Below are 24231 nucleotides of genomic sequence, written 5' to 3'. Positions count from 1 at the left end.
AGAATCATTGATTTTGTTTTATTCTGTAAACAAACTAATACGTAGTTTATATTTTTTATGTGAGTATACGTTAAATATTAAGATCATTATCTTGGTCTGTGTCATTGATATTATGTTTATCCTGTTCTTTATTATGATTTTAGCAATATAGATTGTCTAAATATAGCTTGGATTGATCTGGAAATGAACTTTTGTCACAGATCATGACTCTTCTTTGTTGTGTATTAGTTTTCTATACAATATATTTATCTGGAAATTATTCTTTTGTGCTGTAAGATCGTGAAGCAGAATCATTGTTGTGTTCAGTATTATGATTTGGTTGAATTTATTTAATTCAAAATATTCTTCTCTGGAAGTACAAAGTGCTCAATAATACTAACTTAAGAGACATTAACTTGAATTAAAGTGAATTCAGACTAGGAAACACTGGATTATATTACTGTTAAAAAAAAGCCGCCGGCACATTATTACAAGTCAGGCCATTAGCACGTATGTACATTAGAGATTACTGGCCACTACAGGAACATCAATCATTTGAAATACCACTATGTTTTTTCAGAACTTTATCCATTCAGACTTGTGTTCGAAATTCTAGGATTATGTGGTAGGTAATTCGAAATACCATAAATTATTTTTACATTCTAACTTTGAATAAGAGGGAAATTATTTTTTGAATCATACAAACTTGATGGTTTTCACTCTTTTCTGTTACTTATATTAAGACCATACAGTCATGTTAAATATACACAACTGCTTCCACCTTAGTGAGATAACCTTCCGATTAGAAAATGTACCTTTCAGTTGCATTAGATCATTGCAAAGCTTCATTGCACACGGACCATAAGTCGCTTAAGCAACAGCTCCCTTCGATTGCGGTACATGTAACCATTGCCACTAGGAGTTAGTTATTGGTTCAATAAAACGAAGAACATGCAGGTACTTAATAATCATGCATATCACGCAAACCTAATCAACAAGGACCTATACAGGAAAAATGTACACTTAGAACCTGTATGATTTAGTTTACCATCGTTAGTATCTTAGAAATCGATTGCACCTGAAAACAACATAGACCGTGCTCTGATAAGGGTGTATTTTGATTCTTTTACTGATTACGTCTAACAGACTGCATGGACCCGGGTCTGCCAGCGCATTAAACAACGACAGGGTATATTTAGTTTTCAAATAAACTCGATTTATGCGGTTGTAGGAGGGTAAGTCAATGAGCTATATTCTCGCTAACATGTAATAACATGTATGCTACTTAAATCAGATCATCCGGGTTGATGTATGTGTGTTTGTTGTGTTGTGTTGTGTGTGTGTGTGTGTGTGTGTGTGTGTGTGAGAGAGAGAGAGAGAGAGAGAGAGAGAGAGAGAGAGAGAGAGAGAGATTTGCCTCTGTAGTAAAGAATCAACTCGCACCAACTACCGCATAGTCCATATTTCTTGTAAAGACCATTGAAACCATGTTTTTTCATATTGCCAATTTACGGTACCTTCTAAAGTTGCATGCACCGCATTCGAGAAACGTTATTTACTGAACACTCTACCAAAAGACCTATCCCAAAGTGTTCTTTGTAATGGTAGAGTGACTTGAGGTGTTTTATCCATAATCGTTTGCTTCTCTCTTGGCAGTGTGGACACGATAGGATCGAGCCTTAAAACTTATACCCCTTCAACCGTACTCTATTGCTATCACAGTAAAGTCAAACGAAGCTCCAGTATGAAATGACTGTTACATTATTTATCAGAAGATCTACCTATGTGTGGCACAAAAGTGAACGTACATATTGCTCCATATCACAATATTATGGTTTTTGTTCCTTCTAAAAAGCTTTTAAAGTGAGTCAGTCATCCCAAAATAATCCCAAATGATTTGCCGAGTATCAAGCCCAGTCGTAATGAGTGGATTGATATGAAACGGTTCAGTGGTTACATGAAACAAACTGTTTACAGTAATGTTGTTGTTGTTGTTGTAGGGCTTAACGCCATTTTTCAGCACGCGATTGGCTATACATGGCGGCCAGTATTAATGGTGGAGGAAGAACCCGGGAAAACCCCGGAAAGAACCACCGACCCACGAGAAGCTACTGGCAGGCTTTCTCACATACCCACATTAGCCGAATCCGAGACTCGAACCCACGCAGACAGAGGTGAGATGGCAGTGATCCGTAACGGAGAGCGCTTTAGACCACTCGGCCACTCGGGGCCCCTCGTTTACAGTAATACATATATCGAAAGAATAAACTTCCGATCCTGATCTTTATAATAAAAAAGGTGTTTGCAAAGTTGACAAACTGTGCACAGGATAACAGTTGAACCCCTCCCATAAGGGCCTTCATTATGCTATGTCAACCTAGTGTTTCTGAGTTAAGTTTCTGTTCTGGGAACAATATTTGCTAGCAGAGAAGACTAGTTGCGAAAGTGAAATTTAAAGATTCATTATATAAAAAAGAGTATGACAATAATTGTGCAACTGTCAAAATCCATAGAAGCCTAGGCTTAGTGAAATCGGTCTTTAAGTGATGTTTTGTGGAAATATGTAACCAATTTTCGTTGTCATCAAAATGTACAAATCCTGAATACACGAAATAAGTCTGGAGTCCTTTTTCATGTATGATATGTACCTCACACACACACACACACACACACACACACACTCGTACGGGTGCGAAGACCGAATTTTTGATACAGTCATCACTGTGGCACAGTGGCAGTTGTTAGTATTTACATCTGTATATCAAAAGTCGTGTCAAGTTTGCGTTGGGCGAAACGTCGCCCCACCCTAGGAAATGAGACCTTAAATTCTGTAAAATGGCACTTCCCAGGTTTGACGCACCAGGCTGTCGCTCGTATCTCCAGACCTGTGCAACAATTCTGTCAATACCTTCTCGAAAATAAAATTCTTTATTTTGGGATTGTACCCAAAATTTTACATATCTGTCTCATCATAGATTTTTGGGCGTTGGGATTGCACACACGAGCCTATGAAAGGTGGATCATTTTATTGATAAGAGTGGAATATATTTAACACAACATATAAAACAGCACAGGATTTCGTAAGGATTTACGGATAAGAATCATGTTTTATTAAGAAAAATAACAAGTATTAACAAGTATTTGTTAACACCTCTTAGCTCCATCACATTATATATAGCTGGTTAGAGCTTAGAAGTGACACCATGTTTTTCAAAAAGTGTATTTTGGTTTGTTTCCCCTGTCCTCCCTTTTTATGTGTAATTGGAAGTGTATTAAAAACAATAATGCGGTAAAAGGTTTGCATGGTTGCTTTGGTTTTTTTTTTATCCATCAAGTCAAAGAGTTTTCTTATCTCACAAAGCTACTTGATGTACTATCTTCCCTATGTCAGTGCTTACAGTGGGCCTGAATTCCTTCATGGTAGCTTGGATATAGGGTTGTACTATTATTCCATAAGTTAGTTACGGCTATGGAACAAGTTCCTTCCCTTTCCCCAAATAATTTTGTATCATCAGTACCGCACTTGATGTATTTAGTGCATACCACATGACTGTTCTTAACGTCCAACAGTTATGGCCAGTAAGGTCCACTGCCAGCACAATACTTTTCATGCATTTATCCTACCATCCATCCATCCATCCGTCCGTTCGTCTGTCCGTCCATATAGACATACATGCATACATACGTACGTACCTACGTACGTACATACATACATACATACATACATACATGATAGGTAGAGATATAGGAGGGTTATCAACCTTTATGTGCTCAGTTGTTTAATATAATTATAATTGTTAAACGAGAACATGGCACATGGTGAATACACAATAAAGTCACAACTTCTAGGTGTAAGCTCTCGTACAATATGTTACAGAGTAATTTTCTATCTTTCATCTGTGATTAAATGTCTATCTTTCATAATGCTTTTTACGCCAAGTTTTTCGGCTATCATAGCAACCAGACGGTTGCCGAGGAAATCGTAGCATTTAATGGAATATATTTCAGCAATCAGAAACATTAAAGCAAGATTAGCTTTCCGTGCATCAATATCAAACGCAGACGGAGAGTGTGTATTAGCCAAGCGAGATAGAGATTACGTTTCTCAACGAATGAATGAGCCAGTGATTCTTTGTATAATGGCAACGTTCCTTTCGGCAAACACATTTTGTTTCTCTTTTTTAATATAAAATGAGAGAACAAGTACACAACATTTTTTTTGTCTTTGTCAAGAAAATATTTCAAAAAAAGTATTTGAATGTACTTAAGATTCATATTTTACTTCAAAGTCCAGAGATGGAATTGGGTTTTCAATGAAGTAAGAATTGTTCTAAACTATGGTATAAACTTAAACCAAATTCTGAACTAAAGGTAAATAGAAACACAAGAAATACGTTGTACCTGAAAATAACTTTTTGAAAAGACTTGGACATATACTGGTTTGAAACATCAGTTTTTGCTCTACTCAGAGTTCTGCAGGCGCATAACTAATATATATGCACATATTTGAGAACTGCTACAACCATTCATGTTTGCTGCACTCTGCACCGTGTCTATACAGATTAGTGGGGCTAAACATATTTCTTCGTACGTATTTGCACATTAAATCAATGGTGACCACTTTAATTAAAACATATGATTATACGACTTGATACATATGTGCATGTACCACCACTCGAAGGTCGATATCATTTACAGAGAGACGCTGGGTTTCAAGTTGCAGAAATGAGGGAATATACTGAAAGCTTTTGCTCCTGCTGATGGAAAGATAAGAATCACGCTGATGGAAAGATAAGAATCACGCAGATGGAAAGACAGGAACCATTGCAATCTATTTTCGTATGTTCGGATATAAAAAAGTGGGTTAGATATGTTTCGACAAATTAATTTGATCGTTCCCTGAACGAAATGGATATTATGTAAAAGATGCCGCCCATAAGGCATAGGTCAAAAATAAAGTCATATGATCAACTTTATTGTGTTCTTCACATTTCAAGCGATGTCGCGGGTTTGAACCCCGGTCGAGCCATAACAAATACATACAAATGGTACTAGCAGCTGCGTCACCTGGCGCTCAGCATCAAGAGGTTAGTGTTAGGACAGGTCGGCCTGGTGTCAGGATCATGTGACTGGGTGCTAGATATCACTATAAACTGAAACACTGCCAACATCGCAGCTAGATGATTGAATTTTTTTAAAGGTTCATTAACAATCCAAATCTCTCTCTCTCTCTCTCTCTCTCTCTCTCTCTCTCTCTCTCTCTCACACACACACACACACACACACACACACACACACGCATTTAAAGCCTTAATCAACATTACTTGCTCTTTTAAAATAGAGAAATATCGCAAATGAGGAAGAAAATATGTTATATTCACGAAAGATATTTGAGGCTTCATGTCTTGAGCTTAAGGTTGTATTTTCATATTATTTAATCATGATGAGTAGCTTACTTTAATCATTATTAGTAGCTTACTTTGATCATTATGAGTAGCTTACTTTGATCGTCATAAGTTGCTTACTTTAATCATGATGAGTAGCTTACTGTAATCATTATGAGTAGCTTACCTTGATCATTATTAGCAGCTTACTTTGATCGCCATGAGTAGTTTACTTTGATCATTATTTGTAGCTTACTTTGATCGCCATGAGTTGCTTACTTTGATCATTATTAGTAGCTTATTTTAGTCATTATGAGTAGCTTACTTTGATCATTATTAGTAGCTTACTTTGATCAGTATGAGTAGCTTACTTTGATCAGTATGAGTAGCTTACTTTGATCGTCATGAGTTGCTTACTTTAATCATGATGAGTAGCTTACTGTGATCATTATGAGTTGCTTACTTTGATCATTATTAGTAGCTTACTTTGATCGCCATGAGTTGCTTACTTTGATCATTATTAGTAGCTTATTTTAGTCATTATGAGTAGCTTACTTTGATCATTATTAGTAGCTTACTTTGATCGTCACGAGTTGCTTACTTTAATCATGACAAGTAGCTTACTTTGATCGCCATGAGTTGCTTACTTTGATCATTATTAGTAGCTTATTTTAGTAAATATGAGTAGCTTACTTGATCAGTATTAGTAGCTTACTTTGATCATTATTAGTAGCTTACTTTGATCATTATTAGTAGCTTATTTTAGTCATTATGTGTAGCTTACTTTGATCATTATTAGTAGCTTACTTTTATCATTATTAGTAGCTTACTTTGATCGTCATGAGTTGCTTTCTTTAATCATTAAGAGTAGCCTACATTGTCCTTATAAACTGGACATCAGGGTTATATGAAAATACAGATATAACAATTTTCACCAGGTAAATGTATGTCTCAGTTTCGTTCCGTCTCTTGATTAAATTCATCTCTTACGTAAAACTACAGATGGACATCAAGTTATATGGTACTTATATATATATATATATATATATATATATATATATATATATATATATATATATATATATATATATATATATATATATATAAAGAGACATTGTGCAAGTCAATCAAGAAACAATCATAAAAACCAGTAAACTATTCTACGAGCCAATAAAGAAACAATTCGTTAAGCCAGATAGATATTTTGGTCTTATTCATAATCTTTGCAAGTAGGGATGACAGCTGAAACACATGCGCTTACATCATCCATGAAATCATAACAAACCAATGTCAAAATGATGTCGTCCAACTGTAACATGATATAAATAATATTAGTAAGAGACCAGTAATTGTAATATACACCTCCAGTTATCGACTGAATTCCTGTATCATTTATATTGGTTGGACAATTTGTACAACAAAGTTTTACATTATTGGTTACAAGACTCCACTATATTTTCTTCCCTAGGTGAGGATACCGTTTTTGCTATTTTGTTTTGAACATACATAAAAAAACGAAAATAAAACAACAAAGTAGGAAACAAAACATTATAGCTATAATAAACCAATCCACTTCATATATATTGATTTCCACGTTAATCAATCAAATACGTGTGCCGTGTCACGTGATAGAAACGAAGCATCCCGCAAATCAAAGTCAGACAAAAGTAGTATGGAATGCATGCCGCATTAATAGGAAGACGTGTTTTGGTATTATCCTGATTTTACTGAATCGGTGTGTGCGTTTACGTTAAGGTAAAGTCGGAATGTCATCAGAGCTCTCTTTAAAGTGAACTTTGTCGTATCTCTGTTGGAAATGGTGAAATATTGCATTCATGAACTGACGGATTTAGCATGTAAGGCAACGAGACCTTCATTTCGTTGAAAATCGAACTTCAAAATATATTCACGGTGAGTCTTTATGAGCGGAAGGCTTTATGGTTGGTTGGTTCGTTGACGTTTTATGGTACATCAAAGGACAATATTGGTTATATCATGCAGAGGAAATGGGAGGAGAGCTCGATGAAAAGAAGATTAGAAAACACAGACTTTTGTTGAGAGGTATGTACTTAGTGTCATTATGACCAAACCACCCGCCTTATCTGAAGCATTTAAGTTGACAGTACTAACTAATCAAACCTTGGATGTCAATCCCAGTAATAGCAGCAGTAGCATACTGATTTTGGGGATCAATGTCGTCATCGGCACGAAAACAGTAACAAGTGTGAGATGGTCGAAGTCATGTTACATGATGAATCTTATGAGGTGTAAACCAACAACGACCTGATCATCCACCTTCTTTTTTTCACGTCCTCGTTATCATAAGCTTCTTTGATTTTAGCAGTGGTACAGCTCTTTGATAAACGACTAGATCAGCCTTGCGATGGCTACAACACTCTACATTAAATCCGTACGGGACAGATTTCGGTGTTAAATTGATAATAATAATAATAATAATAATAATAATAATAATAATATTATTATTATTATTATTATTATTATTAACACCGCTCCGGTGGCCTAGTGGTTAGAGCGTCCGCCTCGGATGCGGGAGGTCGTGGGTTCGATCGCCGGTCGAGTCATATCAAACACTTACAAAAATGGTACTAACAGCTGCCTCGCTTGGCGCTCAGCATTAAGAGGTTACCGTTAAACTGGTCGGCCTGGTGTCAGGATAATGTGACTGGGTGTGACATCATGCTACATGTCTGCGGCATGATGCCCCTGTGCTAGACATCACTATAAACTGCAGTACTGCAGACATCGTAGCGATATGACTCAACCATTGTTAAAGCTACGTTAAGAATCCAAATCACACGATCTCAGGGTCTAATGTTAACTATTATTAAAATCGAGTCATGTTTGCACACATATCTCTGTTCAACATATATGTGTACGTTTTAGACATTTACATGTATTTCTGGCATATTTAAGCTACCTACTTATTGACATTATGTACGTAATATTTCCTCATCAAGCCCTATTACTGACGACATATAAATCCACGTGGAATAATACAAGGATATGGCATGTATACTCTGACTAAGCAGATAGAATATGCTCCACCCATTTTCGTATATACGTATGTTTGGTTCAAAATCATGTGCATCTCAATGACGCTATTGAATCAACGTAACAAAAAGTCTTTGAACGCAAATGTTTACCTGAACTTTCTCACAGCATTAAATAATAACGACATAAACTCTTGCTGTATCTGCGCGACCATCAGCTATTGGCGCTCAGCATTAAGAGGTTAGTGTTAGGACTGGTGGGCCTGGTGTCAGGATAATGTGACTGGGTGGGACATCATGCTACATGTCTGCGGCATGACGCCCAAGCGCTAGACATTACTATAAACTGCCACATTGCAGACATCTTTGCGATATGACTTTTTCTCAGCTGTCTTGCTCCACTACTACAACTTCCTTTGTTTTTGAACAAACCGCCATCACGTGATACTCGCCAGTCAACCCGTTTATGCTATGAAGGACCCTCATTAATTGCTTTAAATGACCACTCCTTGGCTCTCCACACTACATTTTGCTCTAGACTACACGAACTGGGACTACATTTATCATTACCTAAATGTAAACAGAAGCGACCGAACAGCCAATACATGATGAACACAATAACGTAGACGAAGACAGGCAACAAGCACATATATCATGAAAACGGCACAAAACAAATGGAACAGCTGCGTCCAGCCGGTTAATCGATAGCGGCCATCTTGAACAGCAAATTAATAAAATAAAATCAAATTGTTAGGGAAAACGTTTAAACTCTTGCATTAATGCAAACTCCTTGTTCCCATAATTCTTAAAGTGTACATGTATTTTTCACAACATTGTATCACACACACTACTATATTGTTCCTTATATTGTCGACTAAGATGTATTGTATTAAATTGTTATGTAAATAATGTTAGCATTGTATTTTCATGTAAACAAAAACAAAAAAACTAACGATCCAACTCTTAGGAGAGGCAGTGGTATTGTCTTATTATAAACAGTAAACAAGTTGGAAAATAGTACTTTCTTTGAGATATCAGAGACTCAGGACACATCATCTGTCTGTTTCAGTCACTAACCAACAGTGACGATAATATTTTTTGGTTATTAACTGAAGTCCATTCAATTGATTTCGTATAAAAAAAATCTGTATGGTTTTCCTTTTTATTTCAACGTAATCTCCGCATAAACTATGATATCTTGGTTGATTTTGCAGGAAAGTGAAGAGCCAAGATGTTAAGCAGATATTCCAGTTTGCTTCTACAGAAGTTTGTGAGCATATACATGTACGTGGAAACTTTCGGCGTGATTGTTACTGGATAACATTGATTAATTCTATATCCAACTAAATAAACAATACAAATTAATATATTATTTAAAACAATTTTTTAATTTATTTATAACAATCTTGCATTGTTATAAATATTTATGTGATTTGTTTGTGTGTTTTCCACTGGATAACACTGAATAATTCTACATCAAACCAAGATTGACACTCTCTAAATGAACAATACAAATTCAACTATCTATCCTAATAATTTTGTATTAATTTGAATATTTATGCAGGTTTTTTCTCTCATAAAATTAACAACAGCATACATGCATTGAGGATTTAAAACTAATGTGATTTCTGCAAAAAAAATAGATAACATTTATAAAAAATCCAAAGCACAGGCCAAAAGAATATATAAATATTATGTTTCAAACATAGTTTCCAACACTGTCTCGTGATCACTGAAGATTAACTTTGTGCATACATATGCTGAACGTGTGAACATACATTTCATACTTAATGTATGCGTGACAGTTATCATCGCAAAGAAAATGCTAATCCTGTTTTATACACATTACATGTAAATGCGTGAATTCCTTGTGGTCACACACACACACACACACACACACACACAGAGTAAAGTGTTTTATTTGGTAGTTATCCTGCTATACAATTTTCAGACAAATACTCAATGCCAGTAGAATTGTCAACATTGATGGGGATATTTAATTTTTTGAAAGTTATATTTAAGCGATCATGTAATTTGGAACACCTGCTTCTTTCATATAAATGAAAGTTATTGCAGTTTAGTTTCCCAACACTGTTTTTGTAAGAACTTATAAGTCTTTAGTAACATGCAGTCTTCAGGAAAATCTAGCCTCTACAGCAGTTGTCAGGGCAACATGTACTGAAGCATGATGGCTAAAACAAATCCTTAAAGGGGGCCCCGAGTGGCCGAGTGGGCTAAAGCGTTCACCGTTACGGATCACTGCCATCTCACCTCTGTCTGCGTGGGTTCGAGTCCAAGGATCGGCTAGCGTGGGTACGTGGGAAGGCCTGTCAGTAGCTTATCGTGGGTCGGTGGTTCTTCCCTGGGTTTTCCAGAGTTCTTCCTCCACCAGTAATACTGGCCGCCATGTATAGCCTATCTTGTGCTGAACAATGGCGTTAAACCCTAGAACAACAACAACTACAACAAATCCTTTAAGATAATACCAAATCCCTTGAAAATGGGCATGAACCGATAGATAACAAAGGATAAGAAAGAGCATTTTCTGCTCTGCATACGTAATGTTTCAGAGATAAACTCAAGGGTGGGCTGCATTTTGAAAATGACTGTTGCATTAGACAGTGTTAACGTTCACTGCATCTTCAATGTCATACTCGGTCTTTGTGAAGATTTCTCTTACTCAGTGTGTAGTACTTATTATAATATTGATATAGGTGGAAATTCACAGCCTAAATATTTATCTAACATGAAACATATCATCACAGAGAGGGATCAAAATAATATTGGAGCCCTTAAACACTTTAAAATCTCGCACTTGCAGACATATACAAAATAAGAATGTAACAATGTATAAGTCGTTTTCGAAAGTACATCGAAATTACAGGTTCATTTGTTAAAGCACACGTAAGGTACATGAATAGTTGCAACTGATGCCTTTATATGTGTTCAGGTAGTTTGCTGTGTCAATCAAGTGTCAGGCTCAGCTACAAAATTTCATCCCAGATACTACATGCTTTAATAGACCTGTTGTTAATGTACACACCATGAAGGTACAATATCTGTCTAAAATTAGGATGTTTTTTTCCCCACATTCAGCAAGGGCACTTCGTATGTTTGTAGCGATTGATGTTTTTTTTTTGTATTTTGCACAAAGTTTCCTCGAATAATTGCAGCACTTTAATCAATTCTTTTATAAAATAACTTTTCCAAACTAATTTGATACTTTTCTCGAAAGAATCATGAATCTATGGAAAAAAGTATGAATGGATATTGATTGTGGCTACCATCTTTGTCTATAACGTCCGATCGTAAACGTTGTTTGCTGCATTTAGGGTATCACTATAATAGTGAATAAATGTACTTCCGTTATTAAAATTTTAAAAGTTATATCCTTTCTTGGAAGCTTTCGTACCTGATCTGAACTTATTAACTAGGCTGATTTTTGAACATTACTGATAACATTTTGATGAATACATCACACGTGGGACAGATACAAAACATAAATGCCAATTACTGCATCAGGAATCAGGAACTACTTATTTAGTTCCAATTTGAAAAGAAATCTGTGTTTTCATGTCGGAATAAAGTATTTAGTTTATTGATTTCTTGGTTGTTTAAAACCTTCAGAGCATTCTCGATCGGAGCACATATTGTAACTCAGTCATAAGGTAATTTCAGATGCCAATACTTTCATTATGTAGTAAATACAGATTATTCACTAATTATTTTTTTGAGAAAAAAATTATAACGTGACTATTTTGAATTTTTGCCACGTCTATAGACCAGCTTTATTCCTTCATCATAACGTTGTTAATACACTTTGGGGATATTTGTTTCAAAATTTTATATTTCCTTTTTGAAGATTACTAGATGTATGTTTATTCGAATTTTGTGATTGAAAACTTTGCCAGGAGGGAGTATATAATTGTGTTGAAAACATCATAAAGACAATTTCTCGTACCTCTTGACAGAAGGAAAAAAGATGGGCGAATAGGACATAGCATGAATTGTACACATGAAACTTTTATGAAGGCTATGTTTGTTTAAAGTTGCGTTGTTTTAATTATTGTTCCAAACACACATGAGAAAGATCGAGGAATGTTTACTCACAAAGCGTGAATTAAAATATTTATAATATTTACACAATTGTACAAGTACTTACGTTTTGCTCATCTGAATGATTAATGTCTTTCTATAACAAGTTTGGTATAAGCTTTGCCCAACATATAAATATGTACATAAATAATTGTTTCGTTAATTGTAAGTAAAACTAGAAAAGTATCTATGAAAATAATGTCATAAACACTGCATCTTTAAAAAAATAAATCTGTTGTAACCTCACAAATGTTCCCGTATCATTAATTTTAAATGATAATATATATTTGTATTACATCACACATCTTTAACACTGTACATTTGCAAGCTATTCAAGTAAATTTGCGTGGTTACGGTACATTATGTTTATTTCCTCATCGCATAAGCCAGTTAATCGCTGCAAGACGATTCGGAGAGATCGTTGGCAACGTGTACAGATTAGTGTGTCACTGGATTTGAAGTCCACTTATTAATCACACACATTTAGAAAGTTGTCAATCCTTTTGGTTTTTTTCGTGTATTATTTGTATTATTAACTGAGCGTGAGTCAAAATAGTCATATTGATGGCAGTACCATGAACGAAATTGGTCTGCTATGATATTAATCAATGCTCATGACACACCATTTAGTTAATATATATAGTTCAACTCTCTTTTCTGAGACATCGCGGTTTGAATATGTTGGCGATAGCTCCAGTCTCTATGATGAACGTGTTTACAGATATGCCATTTGTACAAGTATTGTAGTTGCAATGTCTGTGAATGCAAATCATTGGTTTTACTTGATTGTTAACAAAGTCATATAGCAAAAAGGATGCATTTGTCTAATTTCAGTTATCTCTAAAAAGGTCAGATTTTTCTGCTTATATCTCTACTAGAATTGTATGTCGGAAACATTTAAGTTTCCTCATTATGTCAATTTAAATTCTATGTAAAAATTTAACCTTGACTTATTTGATATATTTCTGTGTCGATGGAAACAGCAGGTCAAAGCGGCATTATTATGCCTGACTTAAACATTGAGCTGTATTTCATGAACTTCTTCGTGATGATTGGCACATACATGAAGTACGTTTCAAGCATAAAGGAAAACTATCTCACAATGATAAATCCAATGATAAATCAAACGAACAATTAAATACAACAAGATATATTTTTGCACCTAGAGTCTTAGTATAAACATATATATCTGGGTTGGTTTGAGTTTGTGAGATTCAACATAAATTTAGGCTTAAGATAATTGACAGTCTTCTTTTTGGTTGACGAAGAAACTCATAGGATCCCGGGAAGAACCAATGACCCATGGGAAGTCACTAGCAAGCTTTTTCACATACCCATGTTAATAGAGCGAAGACTCAAACTTTTAGGACAGAGGTGTGATGCGTGAGTGATATGTAAAGGGGAGCACATTAACCCAATGAGCCAGACAGATAGTGCGTATATTTAATAACTGTTGAAATCATTGATGGTTTTATATTATAAAGGTTTGCAGTTTTGTAACTTGATAATCTAATTTCGAACCGTTGTCAAGAAGCAACAAAGTATGTTTTTTAAGCCTTAGTGAGACATTTGTCTACCTGAAACATGTCTTAGAACTGAGTGGGAAAATCAATAGACATTTGTCTACCTGAAACATGTCTTAGAACTTAGTGGGAAAATCAAGAGACATTTTGTTCATAGCGCTTCCTCCACGCTTCGTGGGTTCCTTTTGTCAACAAAGGTGTATTATATTACATCACGTGTAAACCAGTACATTTTAGAATGTTTTCCTGTAAACATGTGACATGGACAATGCTTCGTTTAGTCTATTTCAATAAAGAGGCAATCGCAGGCTGATGGTCTATGAAATCGCACCGATGTGCGTTAAATCTGTGTTCGGCGAGATTTCATCTTGAGCCATTCAACTTAAAATGGTAGTAAAATTTTGTAAAATGGAAATCAAACGTATGTTTACATCGTCACATGATAGTATAGACATTCTTCAGGTTCCATGTCTAAGGAAAATTATATAATTTATCAAATGGAAAGTTAATCAGACACTTTCTTACACTACCTCACAATCCGTAGTTCAAATCCATACGACGTGATACAAAGATGAGTCAAACATTGAACAGTGCAATACAATGTAATATATTATGAACAGTAAAATAGTATTTGTTTGTGTCGTTGTAATTGGTACCTCAAACTGGTAAAATGAAAGTGAAATGGGTTGACGTTTGCTTTCATTTCCCAGAGCTTATATTATAACACAATATTTAGTTTCAACATGTAAGAATCAGTGATAACAAAACATATTATGTATCACATACATACGACAATAACAAAACATATTATGTATCACATACATACGACAATAACAAAACATATTATGTATCACATATATACGACAATAACAAAACATATTATGTATCACATATATAGGACAATAACAAAACATATTATGTACCACATACATACGACAATAACAAAACAAATTATGTATCACATATATACGACAATAACAAAACATATTATGTATCACATATATACGACAATAACAAAACATATTATGTATCACATATATAGGACAATAACAAAACATATTATGTACCACATACATACGACAATAACAAAACAAATTATGTATCACATATATACGACAATAACAAAACATATTATGTATCACATATATACGACAATAACAAAACATATTATGCATCACATATATACGACAATAACAAAACATATTATGTACCACATACATACGACAATAACAAAACATATTATGTATCACATATATACGACAATAACAAACATATTATGTATCACATATATACGACAATAACAAAACATATTATGTACCACATATATACGACAATAACAAAACATATTATGTACCACATATATACGACGTTGTGTACATTGTAATATATCATCTACGCGTCATGCTAGACTTTTGATAGAGGACTTAGAATATTAATTAATATATGCCCTTTAGCAAATACATCAAGTACAAATTAGAATAGTATATCACAGAAAGCGTTATTAACATGCATGAAAACTACCTTGATGGCGACGACTGCCAAAACAAAACAAGAGAAAAAGAAAAGAAAGGAATATCAAAATAGCGTGTCGATGGTGATATATGATATAAAGAATTGTGTTCTGTACGTTGAGCTTCAGGTATGCCTTTTTAACTAATAGGCGATGTTATTAAACAACCAGTCATAACTTCGACAGCGTAAAGGGGGAAATCGATATCAATCAGAAGATGTGTTATTACATGATTGCATGTGCTATGTTGTACTCACGAAAATATGTATGTGGTTTCAATAAAATTTCATACTTCTTTCCTTTATGTTCGGTGATTTATACCGTTTTTATACTGTATTTTGCACTGTTTCCCTTATCCACTGCGTCGTTAATGATCCGTATGTTGTTATTCTCACAAATATGTTGGAATATTCAGCTGTATATTATATTTTATTCACTTCACAGAACTAATGTAGTTACTCTTTTCTCTTTTGTAGCAAGAACAATTTACACGTTGCATTCTGCCATGATGCCGTCGTGTTGATTACAAAAGAAAGCGATTTGTACAAGTGTGCAATATCTAATCCCAGTTGATCAAAAGGATTTGGAATAAAGGCAACATCATCACAAACTGCAGAGAGCGGCATATGTCTTCAAATTAACCATGTGTATTTATGTTTCTATATTATGATCGAGATGTATTGCTGGAGTTTCAAACTGAATTAATAAAACGCTAAAAGTAAATATTCGTACGGCTTAGGCTAAGGTGCGATTGGACAGCATTTGGAATATACAAGTGTACAACACATGGGACAATGATCATGTAGGTAGATATTGATTATGTCCTATTGCGTGCATCTTCAGGCATTTACTTCTATCACTCAACGAGGGATTGTAATCAAAACTATTTTTAACGTAGGAGAGAGTTACACATAACAGCTGTTGATATATGTTGTTTGAACATGCTAAAAGCCATTAAAGTTCTGATTTAATTAAATATTTCTGTGTTTTTTAAAATGTTTAAAGTTTGCATATCATTGTAATTTTTATTTCTGGAATTACATACCTTCCAGGATAGATACTTTTTAAAATAAATCCCAGTTGTTGTTTTTTTTATAAAATCTGATGACATCGATGATCAAAGGATGGAATTCGTTGGAGTGAGTTGCGAAAACGGGTCCAGGAAAGAGATTAATATTTTTGACTCAGGAATCATCACGACGACAATAGTGTTAGGAACGATAGATCTTGTGGTTATTCTTGGAAATAGTCTTGTTATAGCTGCTGTCATAAGTACAAGAAAGCTTAGGACTGTTACGAATATGCACATTATATCACTGGCATGCGCAGACCTGATGTTAGGATTTGCCGTTCTTCCATTCTCGATATCTTTGGAAGTTGTTGATATATGGCTGTGGGGCAACACGTGGTGCAGTATGTGGCTTGCCATTGACGTGCTCCTGTGCACAGCATCAATTCTCAGTTTATGCGCGATCAGTTTGGATCGTTACATTGCCGTTACGCATCCCATTCGTTATCCACGGATAATAACCCCGAGGAAAGGAAAGATAATCGTCACATTTGTTTGGATTCTTTCATTGGTTATTTGTCTTCCACCATTACTTGGCTGGAACGACTCCAATGTTCATTCTGAGGAGGATTCGACGGGAGGTATATTACAAAAGAATGCAAGCATTTACGTCTTTGATATTTTCGAGAGTGTCACGAGTAGATTTACCTACACTAATACATCCTTCGTTGAGGAAATGAATGTTAATCATAGTGCCTTTAGTTTTACTAGAACATTGTTGTCAAATTCTTGTAAATTGCATGTTCCTAAATGTGAACTTACTCCAACGACAGGATACAGAATTTACGCTTCTTTAGGATCGTTCTATCTGCCTATGTTTGTTATGGTATTCTTTTACTGTAAAATTTACAGTACTGCAGTTAAAACATCAGCTGCTTTGCGCAGAGGAGTTCTAACAACCAAAGCCAGCCATGAGCTTAATCACAACGAAGACTGTATATCACTACGTGTGCACAGGGGCGGAAGTACTAACTCTGCGCGTACTCCTGCGCATTCAGAGGAACGAGACCGAAAATTCATTCCCTTAACCCAAATTAGTCAACACGGGGTAGTAACTCTTGGATTAAGATCTAAGACAGGATATTATCCCAAAAGGGAATGTCACATTATAAATAAAGAAGGAAGACGTCTAACATCAGATCAAAATTGCCGATCAAGATTCATTCCACCGTTCAACATTAAGTGGAAAGCAGTGGGGAAAGCTAAGACAAGCAAAGACTATCAAAACGTCAAAAGAGACAGATTTCTTCAAGTTCCAGTGGGACAGGACATAGAAACCAGTACCCTTGAAGAAGCAGATTTTGATCAAGCGGATGATGTAGCAAGAAGAGTTGGAAATAAAACCCTATCAATTACAAGGAGATGTAGATTGATGCTGACAGAAAGTAAATCAGTTGTCAGCTCTAAGGGGCACGCTCGAAAATTCAAACGAGAAACAAAAGCAGCCAAAACAGTTGCAATTATTGTTGGAGCATTCATTGTATGTTGGTTGCCATTTTTCACAATTTATTTGATTGGAGCTTTCTGCCACGACTGCGTGTCTGAATTAATATTTTCCATCTTCTTCTGGCTTGGATACTGTAACTCGGCTCTTAATCCATGCATATACGCCTTATTCGCTAGAGATTTTAGGTTTGCTTTCAAACGCCTTTTAATATGTCGAAACCAACGTCGATTAAATAGGATGGCACGCACAGATATAATAATCGGGACAAGAAAAATGCGGAATTCGCCCGTATTAGAAAGTGACAGCATTTCAGATTTTTAACTTTTCTGGTTTAAAGTAATGACATTTCGAAAATAAGGGTCGAAAGTCATTCCGTTCAGCAACACGGGAGCTATTATTAAAATCAGAGGCAAATGACTGTACCGAAACATGTTGTGGTGTAAGTGATATATAGTACATGTATGACCATTTATACCTGGTCCCAGTTTCACTGAAGATCTGAATATCTCTTCTTAACTTAGATATGTATGATGAACATTCTTATTACACAGACGGCAACGTTTTGTTTTCTTCCACGGACATTCAGTAAGAATCAGGAATTAAAAAACAACCACAAAATCTTGAAATTTCCTTAAAATATATTAGCCTCATTTCAGAGGAAATGTTGATGCTTTCCTCATATTTATAGAATTACAAAACTCTATTTTCATGAACATGAAAGTTCAGATGCTAACGTTTGAAACAAAAAAGTTATTTTTCCTCGGGTGCATTATCTATTCATCTGGCCAAATATTGATATTTTCTGACGATTCATAAGCAAAGAAATGTAAAATCTAAATTTAAGAAGCAGCTATTGGGATTTTCCCGAAACCGGGAGCATGATGCTGGTTTCACTAAACATCACTAACTATCTTCGAACGTTTGAGATTTTACATTATCATAATTCCAAAGTTTTATAAATTGATACAATTTGATTGGATGTTAACGGTCACGTGATACTAATCTAGAATTGTTCTGCTGTCTACTCTTGGTTCCATGTTTCCTGGTCATGTCATTTGAAGTTTTACCTACATCAACGCCTTACACCATAATAATAACAGCAACACGCCCCTCCCCCCGGGTTATTTCCGGTCACAATTTACAAACTCTGTATTAAAATCGTCCGTTATAAGTTAAAACAATGTAATTGCAGAGACCACCATGTACTCGAACACACCCCTTCTTGCCTAATAAGGCATATGGCAGGCTTTACAAGTCAGTCATGAAAAATCATTATATTTCGCTTCAATATCTTGTTGCAGAAGCTGTTATGAAAGGTCAGAGGCCTTTGACGAGCAAGGAATAGCACTAAAACTTGACACGAGTTTGCTTTTGAAAGGTCGAAATGCGCCGAAAGCAAGAACAACAAATGATATAACAACACGTACCATAAGCACGCGTATTGTTAAAGACAGGAATAACCTGGTTTAAATAGATTCAACCATTTTGTTTTAAATTTTTAGAATGATAATAACTAGCTGATATTATATCTGGCATGTCCCACGCTGACACTCGACCCTATATTACTACATAAAATCAAACACGCTGACACTCGACCCTATATTACTACATAAAATCAAACACTCTTAGGTAATGAAGATCAGGTTATGCATTCTATCGCAGTGAAGAGCAAATGAACGAAAACGTCAAGCTACCTAAAAGTGAACTCTTTATAAATGAACATGGCTGATGAAAAAAAAGTAATGGAGTTACACGGATTAAATGACCATGGTTGAGTATTTATTGATGAGAAAATTGTTACCTAATCACTGACAATTTTAGCATAAAGTCTTACGGACTTTATTACTTTGTGAATGATTAGGTAGACTTTACATATCGATAAATGCCAGCCATGATTATTTAATCCAATATTCACTATTTTGTCAGAGGTAGAGATAATAGAAAGGATGCAAAATCAATATTTGGCCTTAATATTTGACAGATGGAGACCGTTTTGATATTGAGAAAATAGTTTAGAAATTATTCAAGATGGGAAAATCCTCAAAAATTCCACAATGATCAAAATGACAACGCTTCTATATTAAACTTTCAAAACGTTAAGACTGCATTTGAACTATGATGCATGCTTAGGTTTGTGTAAGGAATTATTGATTTCAAGAATTGAATACAATTATATATAAAATCTCAATTTTTAGATGAAATTTGGAGATATTTAGCAAAACTGACGCCTGGTATTTATTTCACCGGTGTCCACACGAGGTAACAATTACAAGGCATTATCAGTTCAATATCGGCAGTATAACATATTTAACGGAATATAAATAATATTGACTACTTCATGATTTGTCAGTTACACATGTTTGATTACACGGGGATGTTTAATAACAAAACTCTTAGACACTAACCATAATTGTCAAATAATAATCGTGTTACTATTCTTCGAAAACATGTGTATACATTACGTGGCATGCCTGTAGCTACTGTAGCAAGTTTTCATGAAAGTCATATGCCTTTGTTGAAAATTGGGAAAGTATTCTGCAGAGGGAAATAATTTGAAGAAAACATGTTTATTAAACAATTCTTTGGTCATGATTGCATTGATTAAACAATAATACTTAATAGTACTACTACTACAACTACTACTACTATTACTACCACTACTACTACACCTACTTACTATTGATGTTATTATTATTATTATTATTATTACTGGTGTCAGGATTTGCGAATAATCTGTGCAATCTGGGTGTAGGAATTTTACATCCATCAATGTATTGCATAAATAGAAATAAAAAGGATCAATAATATAGGCACTATACATGAAAGTCTATGCCTTAATCACTTCAAGCGTGGTACTTAGTGGTAAATAAGCAATTCAACGCTCATTTCAAGACTTTTCAGTCTATTCCTTTTTACCTGATAAACGTTGCAATTGTTTGGGGTGGCGGCATCTTTTATGTTGTTCTCAATCATAAATATTTATCGTGCATAACGATGAAGAACGTTTTGTGGATACAGTTTTGAGAGATAGAAAATCTTTAAGCTCATTTCAGTTCTACAAAGTGCATTATGTTTAAATGTTTAGATGTTATTTTATTGGATTAAACGCATCTATCAGAATAAGGTGTTTTAACTCTATCATTTCAGTCCAGCTAATTTGAGTTTCACCCTCTAACACAGGATAGAAGCGATGTAATCCCTCTAAGCTGTGTTGAATTGATGACTTTTATTTCAGTTTAATTTTTATTAACACTTATTAGTTTCTAAATAATCAAAACATGAGCTCATTAGTTAAATGTTTGAGTCCGATCAATTAATATATAAGCAATATAAAATGATAAATTAATAATCGCTATCTAATAATGAATCTACCATGAATGTTTACTCCCAATATCTGGACGAAAGTGCGATGTCGCATCCTTACTTTCTTTAGCCTCCTCCCCGGAGGAAACCCCCAAAACAGATATTTAATGTTAGAGTACACTCTGCTGGATTTTTAGTGATGTGATGTAGGTCTCTCATTTACTGAAATACTACCGTAGTATCGTTATATTCGACACATGCCTACTGTTTTAATTGAAGTTCATAAAATAGTACAAATGTGGTACTAAAACATCATCAGTCTGAGCGTAGATAGTCATACCAACGCTGCTTAGATTATTCAGTTAGGGCAACAATTGATTGGGATCAAACTAAAGCGTATATTGACATATCTGGGAGAGTTTGGATGTTTCACATTTATATGTTTCTGTGGTATGATCATTAAATACAGATTGTTCCACTAGAATGGTACAACAAGTGTACACACCGAGGTTAAACAAGCCGATGAAATCTACATTCAAAACAGGACAGAAAGAGCCAAAGACAATATTGGGAAATACAATGCTTGTATAAACCAGTCCATTCTAAAATTAGAGCTGGGTACAGAGAGCAAAGTTATTACTGACTCTGACTTGACTGACATGAGTGAAATAGTAATGATGGATTAATTCGAATGGACGTTTACAACATATAAAATATTAAACTGGGCTCCTATATAATCTTCAATTGAATTGACAATTGCTACATGTCAATAGTTTGCGGAGTTACATGCATGCATTTTATAGTTGGCTAAGTAGGACAGCGAGACTACTTTACACTGAACTGAAAATGCAAATCATATGGTATTCACAGATGACAATAAGAAATATTTTGCTCAACAAATGCATGTCATATAGGTAAGAGATAAATAAGTGAACACAACGTGTGATGGTGATCACTAGACTGGATTCTACACAAGTACAGCTCATTGCAACTGTAATTTAAATTTGATTTACAATCATCAATACTTATATTTATTCACAATTATTCAGGCTATAGCAGTGATCTTGTCAACAAAACAATAATACCTAACAATTATGAAAAACTGCATGTCAATCAGTGATAATTATAAAGTAGACAGGTTCGTAAAGAAGATAAAGAAAATAATAACTAAATGAAAGCTTTGCTGATAGCATTATATTTTTAAACTATTGTAACAGCTGGCTAAACATGTAGCTGCCAAGTTTATTGAGACTATAAAATATTTTAAAGACATGCAACCTACATATTTATGAATGTGGTTATCTACATAAATACACGCTCAGTTTTGAACGATTCACTGAAGGATTGTACCACCCAAATAAACACTTCATTCAGTATAGAGGACTTTAATCTATCTGATAAATATTGCCAGTACGTACACGGTGTGATGGTACAGTTCACTAGATCATCTTAACGACTACTACGTTAGAAGGACACGTTAATACTATGTGACATTTTCGAAGAGTATAGCAAAATACAAAACATGACCCTACGAATTATTACAGCGCACCTGGTTTAGTGAGTGGAATTAGGTAAGGAATTAGAGTGATCTCCTACAGATCGCAGCTTGCAAAAAGGTATGATGAATGCACGTTTAATTCTAAGTAGATGTTGAATAAAATAACATTTTTGAGTTTGAAGAATGACTCGCTGTTTGAAGCCAGAGATGGAATCTATCAGAAGGAGGACGACATTTGAAATGTGTCCGGATAATAAACTATTGTGTTTTAAGTATCAAAAGATACATCGTTTGTTAGGAGACAAATAAATAAAATCTTGCCGCTGGTCAGAATGGACAGCAACATGAACAAGTTAATTAAACCTCCTTCAGGTTAATTTACAACACTTGATCTCTCTAAATGGCTGATGTATGAATTTCAATACTCCAAAATGAAACGTAAAAGCGATGCTATAATGAGACTACTCTAGACTGACCCATATTCATTATGTATCAATGTTGATGCTGGCAGTATCGTACAGAATGTAATTAAGTTCTATGACATTGGTGACAATACCAAGGATGATATGATTGGCATGCCAGAAATGAATAATAATTTCCAGGCATTTTCATGGATGAGTAAAACAGCAAAGCAAATGGAGAGTTGACACTTTAAAATGAACATTCTATTCAAACAGGACATATAAAGATAAAAAGAACGATTGCAAAGAAATAAAACGAGTGTTCAAACAGAAGACACATTTTGGAATCTATACGCACACTTACTAAGTAATGAATTTGTTCAGGTTACACCATCACAATATGTGCACCATCACATTGAAGAAAGTGTCGTTGTCAATGTGTGTTACTGTAAATATTTGACATTGTCAATTTATCGTTGTCATTGTATGAGCTTTGTTATACATTCTGAAATAATGATAATAATAATAATAATATTGAGGACTTTGTATAGCGCCTAATCTTTAGAAGCTCTAAGCGCTTTACAACATTAGACAACACCTATAAGATAAAAAAAAAACATATATGATGATATGATTACAAAAACAAACTCCATGAAATTAGAAAACATAAAAAACATGCTGAGAATATTTCATATAGGAGACTTTATTAGGTATTTATGTTTGTTCTTGCAGTCGAAATAAATGAGTTTTGAGAGCACTCTTTAATGGGATCACTGTCTTTGTGTCTAAGTTCAGTGGGCAATTCATTCCACATTCCTGGGCCCTGGTATGCAAAAGAACGATGTCCATAGGACTTTGTTTTCATAGTGGGAATAATGAGTATACGATTGTCAGAAGAGGAGCGTAAGTATTTTGATGTGTACACATGGGTGAGGTATGTTGGACTAGAGTCCGTCAGGGAAAAGTAGCACAGAGAACAAATTTTGTGTTTGATTCTGAATCGAATGGATA

General features: G+C 34.7%; 1 protein-coding gene across 4 annotated transcripts in view; it reads left to right on the top strand.

The window, feature by feature from the left end:
• The window catches only part of LOC149795290 (putative G protein-coupled receptor No9), a 55112-nt gene extending 33988 nt beyond the window's left edge, over positions 1-21124 (top strand). For 2 of the 4 annotated variants that reach the window (XM_089965011.1, XM_089965009.1), the window contains one exon: positions 15979-21124. In XM_089965011.1, the coding sequence (XP_089821137.1) occupies positions 16627-18339 (1713 nt within the window). In that variant the 5' untranslated portion in view covers positions 15979-16626 and the 3' untranslated portion in view covers positions 18340-21124. Of the gene's footprint in view, positions 1-7053; positions 7425-9588; positions 9659-15978 lie in introns of those variants that run through there. The other 2 variants (XM_089965010.1, XM_089965012.1) reach the window with 2 other exon arrangements.
• Positions 21125-24231: the final 3107 nt, after the last annotated feature.

The sequence above is a fragment of the Sinohyriopsis cumingii genome, chromosome 7 (assembly GCF_028554795.1).
Source record: "Sinohyriopsis cumingii isolate HCF-2022 chromosome 7, ASM2855479v2, whole genome shotgun sequence".
Classification (NCBI taxonomy): Eukaryota; Metazoa; Mollusca; class Bivalvia; order Unionida; family Unionidae; genus Sinohyriopsis; species Sinohyriopsis cumingii.
This window is presented reverse-complemented; position numbering and strand designations above follow the sequence as displayed.